This window comes from Condylostylus longicornis, unplaced genomic scaffold (assembly GCF_029603195.1).
Source record: "Condylostylus longicornis isolate FDR11 unplaced genomic scaffold, ASM2960319v2 ptg000030l, whole genome shotgun sequence".
NCBI lineage: Eukaryota > Metazoa > Arthropoda > Insecta > Diptera > Dolichopodidae > Condylostylus > Condylostylus longicornis.
The window spans coordinates 2,595,215-2,620,043 of NW_026577999.1; the positions used below are offsets into that span (position 1 = coordinate 2,595,215).

The 24,829-nt window shown below is 24.1% G+C and overlaps 1 protein-coding gene across 1 annotated transcript in view; it reads right to left on the reverse strand.

Annotated features, from left to right (window-relative positions):
* Positions 1–24,829, reverse strand: part of LOC129607932 (putative uncharacterized protein DDB_G0282499) — a 102,595-nt gene that overhangs the window by 65,186 nt on the left and 12,580 nt on the right. Inside the window, exon 2 of the mRNA XM_055519195.1 lies at positions 1,117–1,794. Within this exon, the coding sequence (XP_055375170.1) occupies positions 1,117–1,688 (572 nt within the window). The 5' untranslated portion in view covers positions 1,689–1,794. The remainder of the gene's footprint in view (positions 1–1,116; positions 1,795–24,829) is intronic.

Genomic DNA, 24,829 nt, shown 5'->3' on the forward strand with positions numbered 1-24,829 from the left:
AAAAAAAATTGTTAGAAAAAATAAAGGTACCAAATGTTCTGAGAATGTGATAAATTTAACGACATCTTGTTCTATTTGCTTTTGTCTCTTTGCTTTTTTTTTTGTAAAGTAAATGACTTTGAATATAAAATATTTTGAGAAATATACGGTTTTTTGTTTTTTTTTGTAAAAAAATTTGACACGTTAATAACTTGTGTTTTTTTTTACATTTGTTTTTTAGTTTCACTGGAATTTTGTATTAAGAGCGAGCATTAAATTATTTCAAGTTTAGTATTGTATCAAGTAGAGAGTAGTGAATTTGAATTTATACATTTGAATTTTTGGCATTATTCCAGAATTACATACATACATATGTACATATTATGCATATTACTTATTTTCAAAGAAATACATAATATGTTCTTATATGCAGGCACGGTTCTGATTTGTTCAACGTCCTATTCAATTTGTTCAACGGTTTTAAGAAAGCGCACTTCACCCTCCGCCCGTTTTAGCGTTTTATTTTGCAATTTTACCCGTACGAATGTATGTTCGAAGAGTGTACTAAATTTGCCTTACCGTTTGTAACGCTAAGAAATAATGGTCTTAGATAGAGGCTCAAGTGTATGTTTTTGATCAGCGTCAAATTCTGAGTTGATTTAGCTTTGTTTCTCCGTCCGTTCGTTCCAACGATAACCCAAAAACTAATTGAGCTAAGTTCACCAAATTTTCACAAATGATTTGTTGTAATAAGTGCCAAAACCCTATTTAAATTGGGCATGATCGGAGTACCGGTTCGAGTAGCTGCCATACAACTTCAAAATTTATTTGACTATATCTCAAAAACTATAAAAGCTATGGTATTGAAATTTCACACAAGCAAATTTGTTAGTAGGGCCGATGTGATTGATAAGATTCGTTAAAATTTCTTGACTCTTTCTGGTAGCTGCCATACAACTTTAAAATATTTTTAAATTATGATTAATTAGAATTTTTAGTTTCGGTTATTCAATAAAGTAGTTTCGAAAGAAGCCAAGGCAATATTTTCTAAAGAAATTAAAATTTAATTTTAAAAATCATTTTTATTATAAATAATTAATATTGAAAATTATTTTTGATTTAATTAAATTTATTTACCTTTTGTTTCGGATTGAATCATCTGCATTAAATTTTGATATTTTATCACCTTGCGAATCAATTTTTAATATTGATGCACCTTTATATATTGTTTCTGGTGTTAATGTCATAACATTTAAATTATTTTTATTTGCACATTTTAAATATATATTATTATTTTTATTATTATTATTGTTATTATTTTTATTAATAAATCTGATTAATGTATCTTTTTTTTTATTAAAATTATAAAATTTCATTTGATTTAATTCACTATTAATTTGTTGTTGCTGTTGTTGTTTTTTAATAACATTTGTTTCATAATCATTAAAAAATTTATCATTGAATATTTTAGCTCCGAGTGCTTTAATTATAATAGGACTTTTTATTATTAAATTTTGTATATTATCATATTGGCATTGACATCCAGATAATAATGATTTTGATTTTTTATTTATTAATAATAAACTATCATCTTCACCGCCATTTATTAAAGGAACTGGTAACAAACATATTATTATTAATAATGAAAAAGTTGATAAAAATTCAAAATGATGCCAAATAAATTTTAATTTTCTTTTAAATTTAACCATTTTGAAAGTTGAATTTTTTTTTGTTTTATTTTTATTTTAAATGTTTTTTGACATTCCAAAAATATTTTATATTTGATTTCAATTTGGCAAACTATGCATTGTTATTCTGTAAACAAAAGTAAGAATTTATTAAATTTTTTGTTTTGTAATAAATTTTGAAAATAATATTATTTTTCGTGTTGCATAGCGAGAAATTTTAACATTAAATTGAGATTTGACATTTGAATTGTTCAAGAAATATTGGTTGCATGTCATACAAATTTAAACTCACATTATGTCTATTTAAGAATGTATAATTGAAATTTCAAGAATTCAAATGAGATATTAAACGGAACTTACCTTAAAAATAATTCAACGACAGCCTCATATGTCTGTAGTATACGCTTGAAAAGAAGCCTGCTCGTATAACAATATTGTTTTATAGAATGTCACGTAAATTCAAGAAAAAGTTATGTACGTTTATAAATCAGTACATACATAATATGTGAATGCATTTAATTTCACTTTCTTCATTTAATGCCCATAAAATTTTTACTAAAAAAATCCTTAAGGAAATAATTATATACAGAGACTTAGAAAGAAAATGCTTGTTATGCATAAAATTCACATGCGAATTAAAAATAGGTTAATTAAATATTTGCATTAATTATTTTATAAAAATCTTAAAATTATTAAAGTTAATAATTACCACGTTGTTTTGATGACGTTGTAACATGTTGCGACGAGTGAATTTTTAATTACATATACAAATGTATGTACATAGCTAGTTTTATTATAAGAATAAATGAAACAGTTCCCAATAAAAAACAAACCAAAAAATGAGGTTAAAAAATTGGGTTGCTTTTTTTGTGGAAATTTTAATTACTAAAACAAAATTCAAATAAATCGTGTAATAAATGTTTATAATAATAGAGTATGTCATTAGTATTTCTAGCGAGAAACGTATTTTTTGAAATTTGGATGATTTATCGACGGTATTGAATATAATAAGGGAAAAATTGTGATTCCGCCAAATTTTGTTTCTGGCAATGTCATTGGCAACCCAGTTTTAGAAATAAATTATTACTTTTGGCAAGATGGTAGGTAGCCTGTCGGTATGTATTGGGCAGTTTTGATTAAACCGACTTTCATGACTATATAAATTTTCAGTTCTGGTTCAATAAATTATTCAGAACTTTCAGGATTCAGAAACCAAACTTTGAATGAAGGCTTGATTTAACATTTTTTACAATATCTTACTCTATAATTAATATGAATAAAGTGAAATCACGAAGTGGCTAAAAATTTTTACATTTGTGGAGATAAAAAAGTTATTGCACATGTGAGAACCAAATTTTTGTTTGAAGAGAGTTATAAAATCATTATACGAAACTTTATTGTAGAAGGTCTATTTTGGTTTAATTTTTTCAAGGTTCCATTATGAAAATTTTTAATCCTGTCTTAAAGCCATGACGTCACAACGATGATTTTATTATTTTTTTAAAATTAGAACAGAATTTTTGTATTTAACAAGAATAACTTAGGATCATCTGGATCTTAATTTCTATATATAAAATTATTTCTATTTTTGTATTATAATTTTTACTTAAGTGTTATATACATATATAACAACCTATATAATTTAAAAATATTTTTGCAAGGAACATTTTTTTATTAAATATAAACTCAAAAACGCCTCAAAAATTTAATTTTATATAAAATTTTCATGGTGTTAAATTCAAATATGATATTTTTTCACGGAATTCTAATATATTTTTAATAAATTTATAAATTCAATATTTTTGTGAACCCTCAGGGCTTTATATAATAATAAGATATCTAAAGAAGAATTCAAATTTTTATCCTTTTATATTTTAGTTTGAAATATTGTGAATTTCATCCTAATGCTAAAATAAAAATAAAAATAAATTTATAAAATTTTAATATCCAAAATTTTGGAACGGGATTTTGAACTTCGATTTATCAATTGGCATGTATCTCTTAAGGATGTTCGAGGATTTTATTAAAATTATTTTAATCTTTTCGTAAATGTATACTCGAATTTAGGTTAATTTCATATATATCGTGTTGATATAATTGCTTAGTTAATATATTCAGAAATTTGATGTGTATTTTAGTGTTTATAGAAAAATTTTGTTACATAAACCTAATATTTTTACAAATATCACAATAAAATTGTACACAATAGGGCAATAAGCTTAAGAATTTTATAATTATTCTTGGTCAATTTCTTATTTTTAATCTAAAAATTTGAAATTTATTAAACGATACAGGAATTATACATATTGCATGTCTATATGTATATATGAAAATATAATCATGCATAAAATATGTTCCATAGTTTATTGCAAATTCATATTTTTATTAAATTACAATAGATATGAGAGCATAGGAAAATATTTTTGCCAAAGGATAACAATAATGATTTTATAAAACATGAAATTGATCCTGAAAACCTTGTAAACTTTTTCTTTTTTATATAAAATGAACCTAATTTCTTAGAAATTTTAAATGTATACCTTAGATGAAGAAAAATAGAAAAAAAATTGAGTAGATATATAGATGATTCATTAGGGTCGGATAAACTAATTTTAAGACAAAGAACGAAAAAAAAATTATATGCAAAAATATTTTTTATAATCAAGGAAATAAGCCAGTTTGATTGCCATAGTAAAAAAAAAGACGAAAATAAAAAAAAGAGATTATTATCCTTTCCCATATACACATTATATACATATTATAAATATTCGGATGTTTGTGTAGACAAAGTATTCTTGTGTTGAAATGATATATTATAAAAGAATATTGAGACTCTATGTCACCTTCTTGTATTGTATTTTATCATCCCTAATTTATGCATTTCTTTTTTCTCCATATTTTTGATGTTATCCTCAAGTTTTTGTCTTTGATGCTTCAAGTTTTTTTGTTTTTTATATATTTTCTCGGTAATATACAATTTAAGGTAGAAAATATTTTGTAAATGTTAGTCTATGTTTCGAATAGTATTAAAGGAGATGGTAGAATTTGAAAATAGTCAAAAACAAAATTAAATAGAATTTTACGATAATCTCATGTACAGCAATAAAATATGAATAGAAAAAATAAATGCAGCTAAAATAAAGAGAGTCACAGAGTGTTTTTGACAAGTTAAAATTTCGTTCTTCGTATTGTCATCTCTGAAGAATATTAAAATAGGGGAAAAATAAGTAGCAATATATTAATTTAGAGGAACATTAATAAATTTAAATTCATAAACATAAAAGATTGAAGAGTTCTGCTCAAAATTACATGAATTATTTAAATTTAATATGAATTTTTAGTGAACCTTTCAGTACATCTTTCTATACAATAGCATTTAGGTATATTTTCGAAATGAATCTTATAGTTTAGTTTTAATCTAAAAATATTTAAATTATACTTATTTAGAAAATAATAAAAAATTTCATTGCGTTTACCTAACAGTCAATATTTACCTTCGATTTTTATATTACGACCACAATTTTTTAATTTATAAAAGTAAGCAAAACAAACCTCTTGCAAATGTACTACATGAAAGAAAACAACTTTTTATGTTGCGGCCTATTAATCATATTTCATTCTGGATTCAAAATTTTTTGCTACTCTCTGCCCATAGATAATCTACTGAATTAGATTTTGCTAGTTTCTAATTTTATAGAAAATAAATTCGCATCAATATCTAGGTTATTTCAAGTACTAGAACTTTATGTTGCGAACAGTTAATATTGAGAAATTGTTCTCTATTATTTTCTTGATCTGCAGTAGTAGCGAAAGAAAAAATTAAATAGTGAGAATTGAATTGAAAAATTGAAACCGATCGAGAAAATTACGTTTACATATAAAAATGAAAGAATGGAAAACACAAAGTATGGTATATGTAATATCAATTTCAACCTTTTATGCATAGAAAATAAAAAATTATACTTTCATTTTTATTTATTGTATAATATTTTGTCCTTATAAAATTTAACAGAAAATGAAAGATTCTAATACATAAACTAAATATAGTATGACTATATTATGTATATAATGTGTGTACATCAATTCGTTAATATCATATGCAATATGTACATATGTACATATATAAGTTTTCTTCACATGCATATCCATATGTACAGTGTTTTGCAATAAAAAGAATGTAAAGAATTTATTTTTAGGTTATTTTAAAATTTAACCAATTCAGTCTTATGATTTGCATATTGTCACTATGCAAGTACATTGAACGAGTTTTTAAAGTAGGTTGTGAGCATTATTTCAATGAAACGGATTCAATAAATTTTACATACGAGTACAAATATAAATTTTTTGTTATAGAAAATTTTTATTTACTTACATACATACATATGTTTTATTTCAACGGATTTTTTCCTGCTCCATCCAAATATAATTCAAGGGCATTTAGTCATTTGTGTCATCAATTAATCTATGTACATACTTCTTAAGAACAAAAGAATAATAAGAAAATATTGCGTTCATCACTTAAAGTTTTTAAAATCAGATTAAACTTTAAATTTTACTAAAAAATTAGTGAGAAAGTGAGTGAACATCTCGTACTTGGCTATATTTCAATTTGATTCCACCTAGTTTTGACATTTAAATTTTAAATATCTTATAACATACAAATGCAGCATTGCCATATCTATAATTTTCGTATTTGACAGGTTTGTATTTTACATTTTTCATACTGTTATACAAGTATGAAACAAAGTGTTAAAATTTTTTACAATGTTTCAAATTATAATACAATTTACATAATTTATTTGAATGAAATATTGAACTACCCTATACACTTTAATGCTTAATTTTAATATAAGAGCTTAAAATAAGAATAGAAATTTTCTTTTGAATGAAACATTTTTTATAGAACATATAAATATAAAACTTTAAATATGTGCATATAACAGTTACATATATATATATACTATATAATTCAAAGTTATATATTTATACGCAAATATAAAATGAAATTTTTGCTCAGTTAGCAGATCAACAGCTCCGGGATATTTTCTTTAACAAAGAAATTTTTCTTTTATGAAATTAATACCGGTATTACACTTTCATAAAATATAAAAATAATTTTTTTTTGAACTTTAATAAACTTAAAAATTATATTAATGTTAATATTCTTTTTATTAAACTATATATATGTAAAGAGTGTTAAATACAATTTATGAATTCTAATAATATTATATTATATACTTTGAAAGTGTTTCTTTTCTATGTTTTGTAAACTTATGTCGCTTTATGATTTTAAAAAAATATATCAGTATGTGAAAGATGTCATTCGATATAGGAAGGAAATAAAATTTAAAAGTATTTTAATCGTATTTGTTAAACGAGACGATTAACATTTCCACTTTGGTAAAATGCAAAGTAGGTATACAAACAGTTTTTAAACGATTGAGTCTTAATAGAATTTTTTTTTTATTTCAAGTTTTGATGCATGATTGCTTTGTATGTGAAGACGGTATGTTATATCAAATGTTCGTCATACTTTTATTATGTTTGTGTGGTAAAGATGTGCTTTACCATTATTATGTGGTAGAGATGAGTTGTAAGTCTTATATTTTCAAAAAATCAAATAATCTATTTTGCGTATTGAAGATTTTTTTGCAAATCATTCTGATATTCCTGATGTTCTATATAATTTTATAACAAGCATTTTATGGTTTACATTTAAAATCTATGTGAATTACAGAAAACATGTATAAAAATGTGAAAAACAAAAATTGTAAATATTGCAAAAATAATAAATTCAAATCAAAATTAAATTTCAAAATAAATGAAAAATATTTTTAATAACGCATACATAGTGAGTGAATGTTGTTTGAATATTTATTTCAGAAATTAATGAAAATTTTCATTGCTAAAAATGGCGAAATATTTTAAAATTTTCATTTTACAGTGCCGTATATTGTTTTCCAAACAATTTAACAGAATCAAATTACATTGTACGCTTTTAATATTGATTTTCATATGTACATACATACATACATACATACATATATTCATATATAAAAATTAAGAGTTTTAAAATAAATTGCTTTTTTTATGCGCTTTGCTGAAGATACAACAGGCAGTTTACGAACCCATTTTAATCATACAAGTTGAATCATGTTAAATTTTTCTCTATAGTGTTTTTAACATAAAAGGCAGCTATATATGCTTATTTGAAATATAAAAGCAATAATTTTGAATATATTAGACAAGTTTTCTAATTTTAATTTAAAATTTGAAAAAAAAATTAATGTAGGATGGGTGTTCAACAATGTTACAAATATTTTTATTTATTTAACAAAGAATATTTTTTCTAAACTATTAAAGATTTATGAAGATTTAAGCATTGGCGAGTGTATTGCAAAAGTAATGGAATAAATACATACATATGTACATAGCTTTTAAAAAATTTTTTTAATTATTTTTTTCTGGAATTTATTTAAGATCAACAGAAATGCGAAATGATTGACCGTATTTCCAAAAATACGGATAGATCGAATGAAGAAAGATTCACATACAATTGTACAAGCATACAAATAAAAAAGTATATTGGACAAGCAATAAGCATACAAGGGAGACAAGTTTGACTACTAAACGTCAGTACTCCATAGAGAAACCACCTCGAGCAAAAAAAATCCAGGTCCCGAACAAATCTTCAAAAATCGCGAAGCTGTTCGATTATTTCGCAAAGAACGAAAATCAATGCAATGTAATAGCGTCGAATACATATAGTGACAGTACAAAAAGAAAAAAACAAAAGATAATTAAAGAAAAGGCCAAATTCCGCTACAAAATAGACATACATACATATACTCATTTACACATATTCACTGTTATCAAAATTTGAAATCATTATTATTTTAATTTCTAAATCATCAAAAATTGCTCAAATCGCTTTTTACTGCTCAATGTATAAGCATTGTTATAGTGTAAAACTATAAAAATGTTACGTGTTTAAAATAATTATGTAATATTTTCATTGCTGTGATTGTGTAATTTTTGTTAAATCTTATCAAATGGGACCGACGCTATCAAAAACATTAACTTAAGTGTTGAGAATGGTTCTTTCGTTGTAATTTTTTTTGTGTGAAATTTTGTGTTTTCTCGCTATATAAAATGACATTTAATTGGTTTTTCAGTGCCAATTTTTTGTAAAATAATAAAATAAAACTTTATGTTAGTTGCGTCTTTTTTAACATTTTTTAAGTGTACAGTATGTAAAATATGTACACAAATATATTAATACTTTGTAAAATTTTCTAACATGTTACCTCTACTTTGCCTTCTAATGTACCATTTTAAGCATAAACTATGTTTTTTATGTAGGAACGTATACATATAAATATTGAAACATTGAGAAATTTTTATGATTTCATTATATTTTCATATTTTAAATAAAGAGAATTGTGATTATTTGTGCGATATTTCACTCCCTTCATATATATATTGTATATGTACATATATATGTTAAATATATATACAAGGTTAAAGTTTTTCTACGTTACCATGACATATATGAATAGATGACTGAATTAAAAAAGAATATAAAGTAACGTAAGTGAACAGAAATCACTATTCTTTTACATTGCCCAAAGCTATAAAACTTTTCAATGAAAAATATGAAATTTTAAAGTTTGAAACCTATGACTTGTGGTTCACCACCATATATGAAAGAAATAATGAGTTTCTAATCTAAGTAGGTATACAAACTGTGTATTTATGTAACAATAACCGAACTTTTTTGGTTTTTTTTTTTAATATTTTTTGTTTCATATAGTATAATGAATGTGCTAATCAAGATAATTAACTATAATATTATAGACAGTGTAATGTTTTAATAAGGATATAGCTGGGAGAAAAACTGAACTTTGTTTAATTGTTTCTTTTATATATGTGTGTAATTGAATAATAAATTTTTCCTTGAACGTTACTTAGGCGTTAAATTTTTTATTTTATATATTTTAAAGCATAAATTATGGCTGCTCAGCAAGGTATTTATACGACATACGTAATTTCTAGTATGTTGATTTTATAAAATGATAGATAGTGAGATTCTAGATCTGAAAAAGTAATAGTAAGATTATGTTCATTTGACCAAATTAGAGTTATGTGTCAGTTGTGACTTTTAAACAAGAATCATTTCATAGCAGCCAATGTTAATATTTGTGTTTGTTAATTAATAAATTGTCAATTTACAAAACCTTCATATTGTCATAAAGGGGATTTTCGATAACTTAGGCATGTATTGAAAGTTCTAAATTAAATCTTAAATATCTTTTCATAAATACTTACAAATTTGCATAGAAACTAAATATTTAACTTTTGCAGTTTTGTAACATATTTGAGTAATTCTTCAATATTCAACATTTTTTATTATGCTCTATTTTTAATTTATAATATTTTTGCAATCAAAAAAATTTCTTTTAGAACTTTAAGCACAACTGTCATTTTTAAGCGTTCTAGCTTTACAGATTACAGTTTGCACTTATCAAATGTGCTTTTTGTTAAGGCCTAAGTTAGAACTCAATTACGTATAATTCCCAAACTTATTGTTCCATTGATTATGAAAACATTAAAACGTAACAAAGTTTGCCGCAAATGAAATCTGTTCTCGTAAGTACTCGTAGTAAATGGGTGTAATTGAAGTTCCAAAACTGGCTGCATCCTTAATTTGACAAGCGACTGATTCGAATATTCGATTTTTCGGATTTCAGTCTCGTAATAAATGTTGATTTTATGACGGTTCTTTATCAGTTGTTTTTTTAATATATGATTTGTGGTATGTAGTACTGAAATATTTTATCTATAAAGCAATTGTCTGGCTATGTTAACGTTACGAAGCTCTCCTTTTTTTAGTTGATAATAGAATCTTGTTTTTTTCAGGCCTTTTTTTTTTCTTTTGGAAATCAAATTCCCATTTTAGTTAACTCCTTCCTTGAATATTTTTTTTTTGTGCTATATTGAAATTTAATGTACAATAAAAAATTTATTAGCTTACAGATTTTACACAATTTAACAAAGTAGGTTGTAATATGGTTAATGTTAGACAATTTGAGGATGATACTTTGATTCCCATAAGTATAAAAGCTGTATAGTGAGATCTGATAATATTCACTACACTTACATACAATTTAAAAATGATTGTAAAAAGTTTTTATATGAAAAAATCTGTTCGAATGTATAAAATATCTTGAAAAATTACAGTCGCTTTACATTTTTACTATTTCGGAACATAAAAAAAAAAAAAATTGTGTGTTATTTTTGATAACAAAACCATTTACAATAGTTATTTTTTTTGTTTTGAATTTTCTTAAATGAACTTAAAATATAATCGAAAAAATATTATGAATTTTTGAAATTTCGAACTAAGTTATATATGTAATAATATTGTGAATTTTAAATTTTTAGTAATGCGGGTATATTACAGTTTCTTTAAAGTTGAAAATTGAATTTTTACTTAAATTAAATTTTTTTATATTAAATTCTCCCGTTCATGCATGCAGAAACTGCGAGGGATAGTTGCTAATAGATACTAGAAGAAATCATACAACAACCATATGAATTTGTTATTTATAACTAAATTTTTAGAGCTTTATTGGCTATACTGCAACATTTTTTTACTTCCATTGAGGTTATACAATCAAAGATGATAGCACTCTACAATAACAATGTTCATTAACTTTACGTGTTTAAACTACTGAAAAAGTCACCAAAATTGAACACAACTACAACATCTGAAACAAATACATAAGTAAATGAGGTGTACAATTATAAATTTAATTCCGACAGAGGGAAATTGTATTATTGATTTACAACAGATGGGTCGTATGTTTTCGAAGTTCGCGAACAGTAGCAACTCAAATTTGGATTTTTCAAATCAACAGTATTTAAATTCAACAATTAGGTTCCGCTCTTACAATACTTCTACCGAATACAAGATGTGGTTGTTTCGAAAGATGTGGTTGAACGTGTTTGGTTCGAAAACTACTGCCAACTAATTTAGAGTACTTTAGAACATTATATATACCGTTATATGGAACTCAAAGCATTATTCGTGTTTTTTTCTCCTTAAATAGCATCTCACACGTTCTGTTATTTTGGTTTTTATTTTCTTCATCAACTTTGTTTCGGAAATGAAAGAAATGCTAATAGAAAATTGTATATACTTAACTACTATGAATAGTTTTATTGCATTTTTGTTTTTTTTTTTAGATTTTATTAGAAAAGCACAATTTTATTGCATATTGTATTAAAATGATGTTTTGAAACGCAATATTATAATGTACATTTGATCAATACCCATACATATATACACTATAAAAATGTATTTATTTTGGAACTTCAATATATTTGCAATAATAAACAAATGTTCTGTTTTTTGTATACACACCAGTATGTAAGAAATCTTTTATGTCCTTGTATTTAAAAATCATTTCATTGTCCCCGGAAACTAAGGCAAAAAACCCATATTATATAAGTGTATTTTATATATATACATATGCATTTGTTGGTAAACTAGGTATGTATATATATATATATATGTATATATACAATATACATTGCTCTTTACCGACACTTTTTTTTTATTCCATTTATTTTTCAATATAACTTTACATAATGTATATTTTTAACTTTAGATAAATATTATGCTATAATATGATGACGATGATGATGACGATAATGGGAAAATGCGAATATATAAGAAATGAAAACCGGAGTAGGTTTTGATAGTGGTATCGTGTTGGCTGGTTTGGTACATGTATTTTGTTTTGACATGAAAATGGAAAGAGAGATTTTGTTTTTTTTTCTTATATTTTTGCTGGCATAATACAACTAAAAAGAAAAGTAATAACAACGCATAGAATAAAAGAAAATAATGTTCAAATAGATTCATTGTCATCAAAGAAACAATGGGCCAAAAACAAAAAAAGAAAAGAAAAAGAAAATAAAAGAAAAGTGAAAAACAAAAATATGAGAAAATAAGAAATCTCAAATAGAAAATTTTATATTTGACCCGACTGACTTTAAGACGTTTTAGAGAAAGAATTTTTAAAATTTTAAAAATATTTTACTTTTATAATTTAAAATTCTTGAAGAGACAGGGTTTCTAGTCGTGTTATATGCGAGAACTCGACTTTATCAAATGTTGTTTATTAATTGCAATTATAAGAGTATGTAGTATATATGAGTAAATGTTACCGGCCTATTCAATTAAAAGTGACCGTGGTTAATTCATATAATAGTGTAGAATTTCAAAAAAAATATGGTGAAAATGGAAATAATTTGATAGAAACATAATACCGATGAGGTTCATTAAAGCGGAACTGTCTTAATGAAAATTAGCAATTTCAAATGAATAAAAAGTCTTTTTTTTAGAAAAGTTTTAATGGCATCCAATTAAAATTGTTTTTTGTAATATTTAATATAAAATTATAGTGGTTCGCCTACTACGAATTAGACTAAACTCTGGTTTGTATATTTCTATATTTTTGTAACGTCAAGATCAAGATTTTGGTAGTAGATCCTTAATTAAATAATTAATTTCATCTGCTCGCAAGTTCAACCGGAGATTACTTTTCTTTATAGAGATTAAAATTTTTCAAGAGAGATTAAAATATTTTAAGAAAGATTATTCGATTTTTAGCATAGAGATTACAACATTTTTTCGATATCATGTACCTAGCGTTGTATACGAATAATAAATTATCGTATGCCTTATATATATATATATATATATATATACCTATGTTATGTGATATGTATAAATGTATGTATAATAGCTTTCCAAACTCTATAATTAAAATTAATTAAATTTTTTTTGTTTCAGTCTTTAACCGCATTACAAGCGTAATGATATATTTAAAGTCTATATATATAAAGTTGGGTCAAACCAATGGTTTGTATTGTAGCACTTTTCCCTTCAGCAAGTGAAAATTCTGCTTTTAAATACAGTCTATGTATACCTATCAAACTATTAAAATTATTTTCATTCATATACAAAACTATTTCTAGAATTGCATATATTTAGGATGACGCATATATGCAGTGTTTGAAATAAAGCAAAAATTAATATAAAAAGGGGTTAACATAATGCTCGATTTTAAGGTTTAATTATGTGAGTTAAGAAAAATAATTATATTTTTTAATTTCATGGAATTTACCGTTAGCTTTTTATGTTTATAGAAATTTGAAAAAGCTTGCGGTTTCGGAAATATAAGGTGTCAAAAATTCAAATTTTACAAATTTCAAGAGGCCATAACTTGAGAGGGGAAGGAGATGGAAAAAAATTTTCTTCTAACGAAATGAACTATTTGTTAATGTCTAAAAGCCCATAAAATTTCAAGCTTCTACAGGCTGGGGTCTAGAAAATAAACGACATCAAAAATTTGGAAAAAACGGACTTTAGATAACGGTAAATTTGAGCGGCCATTTTGTTTTTCTAAAGTTAACCTTTAGTATACCCCGCTAGGGGAAGTAAGCCACTGCCTTTCTGCGTTTGCAAAATTTGAAAAATCCTTATGGTTTCATTGCACTAAATAGTTAAAGAATGGCATTTTTAGGGTTTTGGGGGGGTATAACTTCTAAAGGGGGGGAGATAGGTAAAAATTTTGTTCCACGAAAATAAGTTTCTAGTAAAAATCTATGTACGTACAAAATTTCAGCTTTCTATCTTCAAGGGTGTAGAAGTTTTGTAAACAGACACACGGACGGACGGACGGACGGACGGACGGACGGACGGACGGACGGACGGACGGACAGAGTGAAACTAATAAGCACTTTTTTTTCAAAAATTTTTTGGAAAAGTGCTAAAAATGTAGGTTTTCTGAACATTTTAACAATAAGGAAATAATGAAAGAAACTTGAAGATGGAAAACTTGGTTATATGTACGGGACGAGTAGTAAATATTTTCTGTTTTATTTTTCCTCAAACTTAATTTCTACAAGTAACAAAAGAAAAAAAAAATTTTTTTTTTCCTCTCTCTCTGCAATTTTATTGTTTTTTTGCTTGTTTTTTTTTATGTAGATTTTGTGCGGATATTCTAACGTTTATGAATGCTTTTGTTTTTGTTTTTTTTTTATTCCTTCAGTTTGAAGGATATTTTTTTTTTGTTCTATTGTATGTATATATGGTTTATATTTCTGTATTTTTGTTTTTTTCTTTTGAATTGTAAGTAAGACATAGGTCTTGAGTTCTGTTTTAGAAAAGTGCAAAATATTTTTCTATTTCTTTAATAATATTCGTACATATACAAGAATATATTTTCAAATTGTATATGCATAGTAGAAGGACATAAAATTTATATATAAAACCAAAAGCATAATATACATACATGTGCAAGTACATTTTATGTATGTATATAATTTTAGCTAACCATTCATATAATATATGTAGATCGATATGAATGACTGACTAAAAGCCGACCCTTGTTGTTAGTGAACATATTTTTTTTTTATATAAAATAGAATGAATACAAATACGAAATATACATGCATTTAAATATGTAAATATTATATATAAGTATAGTAACATGTAAATACATACATATTACTATATGTTGTACATATAATGTAGTTCAAATATATTATTATTATAATTAAGTACTTATACTGTATATTGTGTACTATATAATATATTGAAAGAATTTATCCCAGTTAGTTAAAATAAGTGATCAAAAAAAAAAATATAAATATAAAAATACAAATTTATTTTTTAAAAAATGAGAATATTTTATATTAGGAAATATTGTTTGTTAGTATATATACAAAATTTGTACATATATGTAAAAATAATATTGTTTAGGTTATGAATATAAATTGATTTGCATAAAATAAATTGGGAATGGGGGGAAACTAGAAAATTGAATTTTTCTATTTTGCTTCATTGAACTTGAAATATAACCTCGTAATGCAAAAACATGTTATATTTTTTCTTTTTACATTAAATATAAAAAATTCGCGTTTAGAAAATCAATATACGATATTAAGTAAGAAAAATGTAATTTGATCGTAATTTTGATACAAATGTGATAATTTAATGTGTGATGAACAATGTTTGTCCACGTGTTCTTTCTACCAATAAAAATAATAATAAAACTATAAACACAATTAGAATGCAAAGCAGAATTTCAAGAATTGACAATTTCAACATATTTCATTATGAAAAAACAACAACTTAAATCCTGCTATACAACTGTTAAATTTTGACAGACAATAAGATTAAAATATATCAATTTTGAAATGTTGTTTTGTAGTTGCGTCTTTATTCCGTACACTTTTATTTAATTACATTGAAAAATATCGGTTTCTTTTTTTGCAGCTGTTTAATTTGGAAGTGATACAATTGAACAATTTTATTCTTAACAATATTGCAAAAGCTGTAAAGATAACAGTTCAAATATACATTAGCACTTTCCATCAGTCGTCACTTTGGGTGTATATGAGTAAAAATCAATTTGAAATTGTTTTCGAGAGATAAACAATAAACATTTTAAATAATTTAAATTCTAAAAGTTCTAATAGTTTGTATGTATTAGTGAATGAACCACAGAGAATACTGAAAATTTTTGTTACTTGTTGATGATTTGATTTGTAAATGAAAGGGTGTACAAACGGGGAGGAGTAGGAAGTAACAATGTCCAAGGAATACAAATATACAAAGACCACATCTTTGTATTCTGGATATTTTTATATTGATAAAGTGCCTTCTAATTAAAACTAATTAAAATATTGATTTGAAACGACTAAAGTAAAAGTTGTATGATTGTCCACCTGATTGTTTTTAAAAAAATTAATATAGATATGTATGTCGAATTTTCCTCTCTCCATTTTCGAAAACTTGGAAATTTCAATTTCTTTTCGTAAACTAATGTCTGGTGTTTATATTTTTGATTTTCAACTAAACCCCGCTCTACGTTTAATCATATTTAATATTCATCATATTTTATTGCAGATATTTGTAAACCCTACAAAATAAATATGCATTTTCTATTTAATTTCAATTTTAAAAATTTAATTTATATTCAATCAGAAATTATGGTTTAATATATCATGAATGTACCATTTTCTACCGTAAGTATAAATATGTAAATTTGCCATCACAAAAAAAAAAAAAATTTTTTTATATTTTATCTATTTACAATAATATTATATAACAGATTTCATATACTATTATAAAATTATATTTTTTAATTTACAAATTAGATATCCTTTCAAAACTCATACATGTATGTACATACATACATATATTATTAATAAAAATTAATGTTACAATTTCTGGCATGTGTCCAAACTTGTAATTCTATCCAGAGTATGGAATATTATTAAATAGAAACTAGCTCTAGCTATACTTGATAAAAATAAAAGTAAGTTTTATAGAATTTTTTTTTATTTGTTTTCTAATACAATGTAAAGAATCCCATCTGAATTATTTAGTTAAAAAAAATAAAATGTGTAGAATGTATAGAATTTTCATGAGCCACTTAAGAAATTATTTCTAAATATATAATTTTATGAAAAAAAAAACAAAAAGAGAGAAAATGAGTTCATTATTTTAAATATTGAAATACAAAAAAATGAAACTGTGCAAGAAACTCTTTTGTGTACTCAAACTGTTAAGGATATAAAAACAAAAAATAAAATTCTTAAACAATAAAAAATTTATGTATGTAAGTAGCTATATGTATGTATACTGTGATTTTAAGAGTAGCACGTGTTAGGTTTTCTACTAGTCTAAGCGATTTTATCTATGGTTTTATTTGATATTTTCTTTGCTTAAAGGTTTGTTTTTTCCAATTATCAAAAATAAATATAAGATTACCATTTTTATTCTACATTTTTTAATAATTGTATATTGTTTTTGTTAAATGTACGCATTTTGAATGTTTCTACATTGTTCTCCGAATTTTTAGGAAATTTTATAATTTTGTAATATTGAAATTTTTCAAAATAATACAGGAATTAAAATATTATAGAAAATTTATTGTTAATTGTTTTTATTAACAGTTAACAAAAATTGCAGCATTCTTTCAATTTTGTTTTTGCGTTTGTGGTATATGGGGGATTTCCGATCATTCTTACAAGTACTTAAAGCAAGTTCAATACAGATCTTCAGAAACTGCAATTAGAATTTAAAAGTTTACATTTAAAAACCATTAAAAATAAGTTAGAATTTTAAGCATGCTACATTTTTTGAATTTACCTACTTATCTTTTGTAGTAAAGATTCAACGAACATGCTACTTTTGAGAAATTTGTAGTTTTGATTTATTGCTTTATCTAAATCGGACTGAATTTTCGAAAATTCCTATAGTCGAGAAACTGAGGCTCATAGAAACCAGTTTTTATAATTCCGAAAATCATTTATTTTCAAATCCATAATATGTGTGTATAACTATGTAGACTGTAAATTGTGCAATATAACTATGTAGACTGTAAATCGTACAGTGGTGTGACCAGTATAAAAGATTTATTGTGCCTCCCACTAGAGGTGCGGGATACGCTTCTACAACAACCACTCGAAACTCATCCCTCTCTATGAATTCGAATAATTTGAAAGGTTTTGAAGACCGCAGGTCTACCGGAGTGAGTATTTCATTTCTCCTGCGGGTGAAGGCTCCAATATGTCGCAGAAGGTGCACGGAGGTCTTTCCATATATGTAATGACAAAATACTGTAATAATATAATTTTATTTTCAATTTCAATTAATTGCATATTTAATAAAACACAGTTCTGTATATTCCAGTCAAGGATATACATAAAACAATTTTAATACCAGTAGGATGTCTTCTTTTCAAACTAAATACATATTATAAGTAAAACTAACAATTTTTTTTCCAAAGGATTAAAACTTTGTTATTCAGAGAAAAAATTTATTTTTTCTAAAAAAATATTTTCAAATTATAGAAATGCAAGTATATAGACAATGAAAAGAATAAAATTTTCTTTTATATACAAAATATATAAATTTTATGCTGCTTAGGATTTGAAATCAATAAAATATACGAAGAATAGCCGATAAATGCCTCTTAATTCTTTGAATATATTCGTTGAAAGTTGAAAAGTTTAAACAAATAATGGTTGTTTGCATTGTTGTTATTGCTGTTTTTCTGTTTTCTTTTCATTCTGATTGTCCAATTCCTTTTTATTATCTTTGTTTTTTTACTTTTCCTGGGACTCTGTCGTTTCTCTTTTATTTTTTTCTTTTTTTTTTTATTTATTTTCATTATTTCATTTTTATTCTGCCAAATTTCAATTTCCCTCAGTTTATTGTGGGAAGAAAATGACCCTCAGGCACTTGCACAATATTAAATTCTTTCAAAAAAATACAAAAAAGAAAAAAGAAATTTTTTTTCTTTTATTTTGTTTTTTCCTTCTTTTATGTTTTTTATATTTAATTTTTTTAGTATTAGTTTGTCGATGCAGAAAAGTTTGGTTGGATTCTTAAATTCTTTGGTCAGATTCCTTTTTGTACTCTTATTGTGTGTGAGGTGGTTTGGGGGGGGGGAAAGGGTATGTGTGAGTGTGCATGCAGATTAATTTTTGGAAACAATTATTCAAAAGGATTTTTTTTGGTGTTTTATTTTAATGAATTATATAAAAAAAGTCCTCATAAGGATATTAATAATGTTATACTTAACTATTATAAAGAAACGAAAAAAAAATGTGAACGAATCCTTAGAAATTTTTTCATTTTTCTTTTGTTCTTATTGTTTTTTTTTTTAAAGTCATTCATTATCGTAGATCGTTAAAAAATAAAAATTTTTCTATTATTTCCGAAATTCCTTTTTATTTTTTATTGTCTTTGTTTTTTTATTTCTTAAGAATATCGAACATTTAGTCACATTAGCAGGCTTTTTGTTTTCTTAATTACAAAGAATAGATGAGTAGAGGAGTGGAGGGAGCTAGTGCCCTACTTCATTGGGTTTTTACAATATTTATAATTATGTATGTATGTGTCTATAAAATATGAATATATACAATTTAGTATGTGTATATTATTATGAATTCTCTGGTGAAGTTTCAAACGAATAACAAATAAAGTAATAATAAAATTTTTGATTTTTCCATTTTCTCTTTTTATTTAGTTTTGTGATTTAGATTTCTTCGTAGTTTTTCGTACGTCAAATTTCTTTTCTTCTTTGAAATTTTCATGCTATAAAGCTTTTGTATTATGTATGTGCTATATACATAATTGATTTTGTTGAAAATCTTCTTAAATATACTTGAGGGAGTTTTGTCGGGAAGCAAATTTTTTTTCTAAAAAATTTTGGAATTAAATATTTGAGTTTAAATTGAAAATACTTGAACAAATTTGGTTTGAAACCAAGAGAGTTGAATTAAAAATACACGAAATATTAATAAAGAATTTCAAATATGAGATCTGATAGAATATTAAATAATTACTACAAATGTTAAATATTTTTATAAATAAATTGAGTTTTATTACAATTAATTGGTATGCCATCTTTTATAACAATTCTAATATGCAAATGAAAAATTCTCTAAATTACATAATCTCTCAAAAATTTAAAATCTCTTTCGAAAATATTTTTTTTCCTTAAAAATTTTTTAAAATTTTCTTATCCTTATATTTCAATTATGAATCTAAAGATTATAAAATTTTCATTTTCTTTTAATTACATTTTTATCTTACAAGTACTTAATTGCATTCTATATAATAGGTATATAAAAAAAAAATTTTGAAAAATATTTCTATGATTTTTATAAAATTGATTAAAATTTTTGTATGAAAATAATTAAATTTTATAAAACTATTTTAAATGCAAATATTATTCATAAAAATGAAGTAAAAATATAATATAACAGTGATGTGATACAAATATAAGTGTTCTATTAAATTTATAACACAAATGATAGTTATATTATCATACAATTTTTCTTACTTTTGAGATATGACAGAAACTATATTTGTATTACTCTCAAATGTTTGATACTCTTTCACAATCATACCTTTTGTCGACACAATGTATGATTGTGAAAACTATCAAACATTTGAGCATATTATTAAATCAAATGTTTCATTGCAATTATTTAATGAACATATTATTGAATTTTGAATTCGAATTTCCTTTATTGAATTCAATGTTTTATATAAAGTGTTATACAATAATTAAACATGGTGTGTATGAAACTGATTCATACCATTTTTTTTGCAACATTTGATATATTTTAAATCAAATAGTGCAATAATTAATAAATGTATTAATTTTGTTTTTTAAATGTTTGGTTAACATTATATTGCCACATTTAGCTCGGATTTAAAGAAAAAATACAGATATACGGTAACAATATTACAAATACGGAACGCCACTGATAATTTTTGTATGCGTAGTACTATTAATTGGGCAAATATGTATGAATATATTTTTAACTATTTATGTACATAAGTAAGTTAATATAATTATAACATTCACCCACAATATTTACCACAAATATTCTAAAATTTAATGGAGAAGAAAGAAAAAACAATAAATGAAATTTATGCATTTTTGCCTTTTTATTATTTGTTTGCTGCAAAAATATGTAAGTATTTAAATGTCATACTTTTCTCTACCATGTATACATACTATTATTAGTATGTATACATGGTAGAGAAGTAGTTAAAATTATTAAAAATAATTTTCTTTAAATTATTGTAATAAATAAAATAAATTGTTATACTAACATTTGTCCTGAATAATTATTACATAAAAACCCTCATATTAAATTTAATTAGGGTTTATTTAATAATTATTATAATAAACCGGACACTCTACTATTATAACAGTTTACTATGCATGTATATAGTATAAGAGAGAAGTTTTAGTACATATTTTGAATCTAATATTAGAGTTAACTATTTTATATCGTAATTTAAAATAGTGCTGTGTACATTAAACTGTTATAAAAGTACCTTTATATATTTTTATATAGATCAAATATAAACGTGTATAGGTGTACATATTTGTATATTTTATATAGGGATTGTTTTATTTTATTGGGTGAGCTAATCTAATTTGCATGAAAAAATTAAATGAAATGATAAGTGAAAAATTTTAATTTCAGTGCAAAAACATTATACAAGAGAAAAAATTAATATTCTTTATGAATTTTATATTGTACTTGGTTTGTGTATTAGATATACTTGTATATATACTAAAATATATTAATATTCATCACATTTAATACATGAATGTTATACAAAATTTTATTTCAAATATTTTTAGTTTGACCCCAGATAATTAAATAAACTTCTGGTTATTAAATTTTTTTTTTCCTTTTTTAAAATTCAAAATATTTTTGTTAAGTATGAGAAAAAAAAGGACATAAATAAATTTTTTATGACAGTTTTTTGGGGTTTTTTGTTTTTAAATGCAAATATATTGGGATTTTGACCGCAGTGTTTTAATTTTTATTAACTTTTGGAATATTAATAAGAGATTAATTTGATTCGCAATAAAATAATATCGAGTACTTATTTAAATTAATTTGATTTTTTTAAATTTTTGCAAAAAAATGTTGAATGGTTTCTATATAATAGAGGGTCGTTTAATAATTTAATGCTTTTCTTTTACCAGAATATAAATTTTCTCCGTATTATGTAGTAGTTAGGTCTCTGGCAGGCATACAATTTTTTTGGTTAACAACCAAAATTTGTTTGATTGCCTTATTGTATGCGATCATACAGTTGCTTGTGTGTGCGCTTGAATGTGGCCCGAATGGAATACAAATAAGTAATCCAACATTTCAATACTGAAAATTGCATGTCTGCTTAGGGTACTACTGGCTAAGGTTGTTATATGATTTTGAGGTGAAGTCTTATACGTAAATACGTTATACATTTAAAATTCAATTTAAAGCAGCTATTTTAAATCATATGTTTTTTTCCTATTAATAATACTTAGACCAAATTTTATTAAAAAATTTTATTTTTATTAGTAGTCTCCATAAATGCGTAGAATCTCCATTTCCTTCAACTATAAAATATATACGCATTTTGCTTTTAAATTATTGATTAACGCTCTCTGGTGTTATGCTCCATTGAGATGCTCCATTTTACGTTGACACATGTATGTACACACCGTTTACATCAAATTACGTAAATTAAGAAATTTACATGTTTACTTAAATTATTTTAAATTGTAAATGTGCAGCATTAATGCTCACAAAAAAAATTTGTAACAACTGTAATTCCTTAAAAAAAAATTATGAAAAGTTTCGGGAAAGCATAAAAAAAGAAGAAACTCAGGAAAAGTTTTCTCAATTTTACATGACTACCAAGATCTTGGTAACAATTTTTCTAGATTTAAAATGTCAACAAAACTATGATTGTAAAGTAACCAAGAAAAAATGAAAAAGAAACGATGATTGGAGGAGGAAAACTGAGATTTTAATCATTTCTGATGAAAACTTTTTTCTTCTCGTTTTTCATTCTATAAAGTTTTTAATTCATTTTCTTTTTTTCATTCATTCTTCTCATAAAACGTTATAATTTTTTAAAAATAAATTATATTTTATAAGAAAAAGGAAAAAAAATAAATTATTTCTCTATTAGTACTTTCGTCTCATTCATCCCGCAGTCAAATAAACCATTTTAAGAATGACTTTTAGGATTTCCTTCTCTCATATAATACACAATATAAATGAACTTTAATATGCAATCTGATGACACATGGCTTAAGTTCGTAATGAATGCTATAGTGTCATTTCTCTTTTGACAAACTTTATATATAATATAGAGTCAACTGAAAAGAATAAAATCTAAACTTTCAAAATTTCTTAGTATAAAAAAGTAAAAATCACTGAACTGAAAATGTATCGGATCATTATATAAGGACATAATTTAAGATAGGTTAAAAAAGATATGAGGATTTTCTTTTGAAATATTAAAAAAAAAATTGAAATCTTTCTAAGTAAAATGTACACACAGAAAAAAGAAAAAGAGCAAAATAAGTAGTAAGGAGAAACACTTAAGGAATTCATTGGAAATTTATTAAATTTTAAAATAAATTATTTTACGCAAAATTAACTTTAATTTAAATATTTGATTTTTTAATACAAAACTTACATTTTATAGATTTATAAAGAATTTACAGTATTATAATATTAGTAAGTTGATTTTCCGTTCGATCAGGTTTTCTGTTCGATCAGATTTTCTGTTCGATCAGATTTTCTGTTCGATCGGAATTGATAAACTAAAAAATTTACTTGTAAATTTATAAATAAGATGGCTTATGTTTAAAAATTAACAAGATTTGAGAGGAAGTTAAAATTTTGAATTGAATAACAAGATTTGCAATAATGTGGCAATAATTTTTCTTTTTTATTGAAAATTTTCAAAATCTCAATATTGAAAACACTTTATGTATGACTAAAACGCCACATGACTTAATATAAAATTTCATAGCACTATGTATGAGAATAAATTGTGAGAAAAATGCGCTTTCTGGCTAGATTAAAAGATATAGAGAATTTTTAAACGAATATTTGAAAATTTCATTAAAACATGGTACTCTCAATATGGAAAATCACCATATCCTTGCTCCTGGTACACATGAAGTACATTTTATTTTAATCTCCCTGTATTGTGAGTATCTTATAAATAAAATTCATAACCAAATAGTTTAATAAACTTATTCAACTTTTTAATTTGTTTTATAAATAATAATTACTATTAAATAATTTTATTCTTACATATTGTGTATGAAGGTACTTATTCAAAAATAATTTTGAAAAATTTTAAGAATACTTAAAAATAAGAACTTGAATGCAAACAAAAACCATATTTTATTTTAAAATTTGCTTTTATTATATATGCAATGCATTAAGAATATAATAATAATGTGGTCTACATACATATATATATGTAACTTTAATGATCATTGTGTACAAATTATTCATATATAATTAAAACCTATATAACACTTCTTTGGATTTATTTTCATATTTGATAAAGAATTAGGTTGTTGAGGCAAAAAGAAAAATAATTTGGAAAATTAAAAATGTGTGATTAAATGAAGAGAAACGAATAATGAAATTATATTATTTTTTACTGAAATAAATGTAGTAAATGCTCGGATATCTTATTGTCCTCTAAGCAGAGACATCCCAGTCTAATCTGCGCTTTG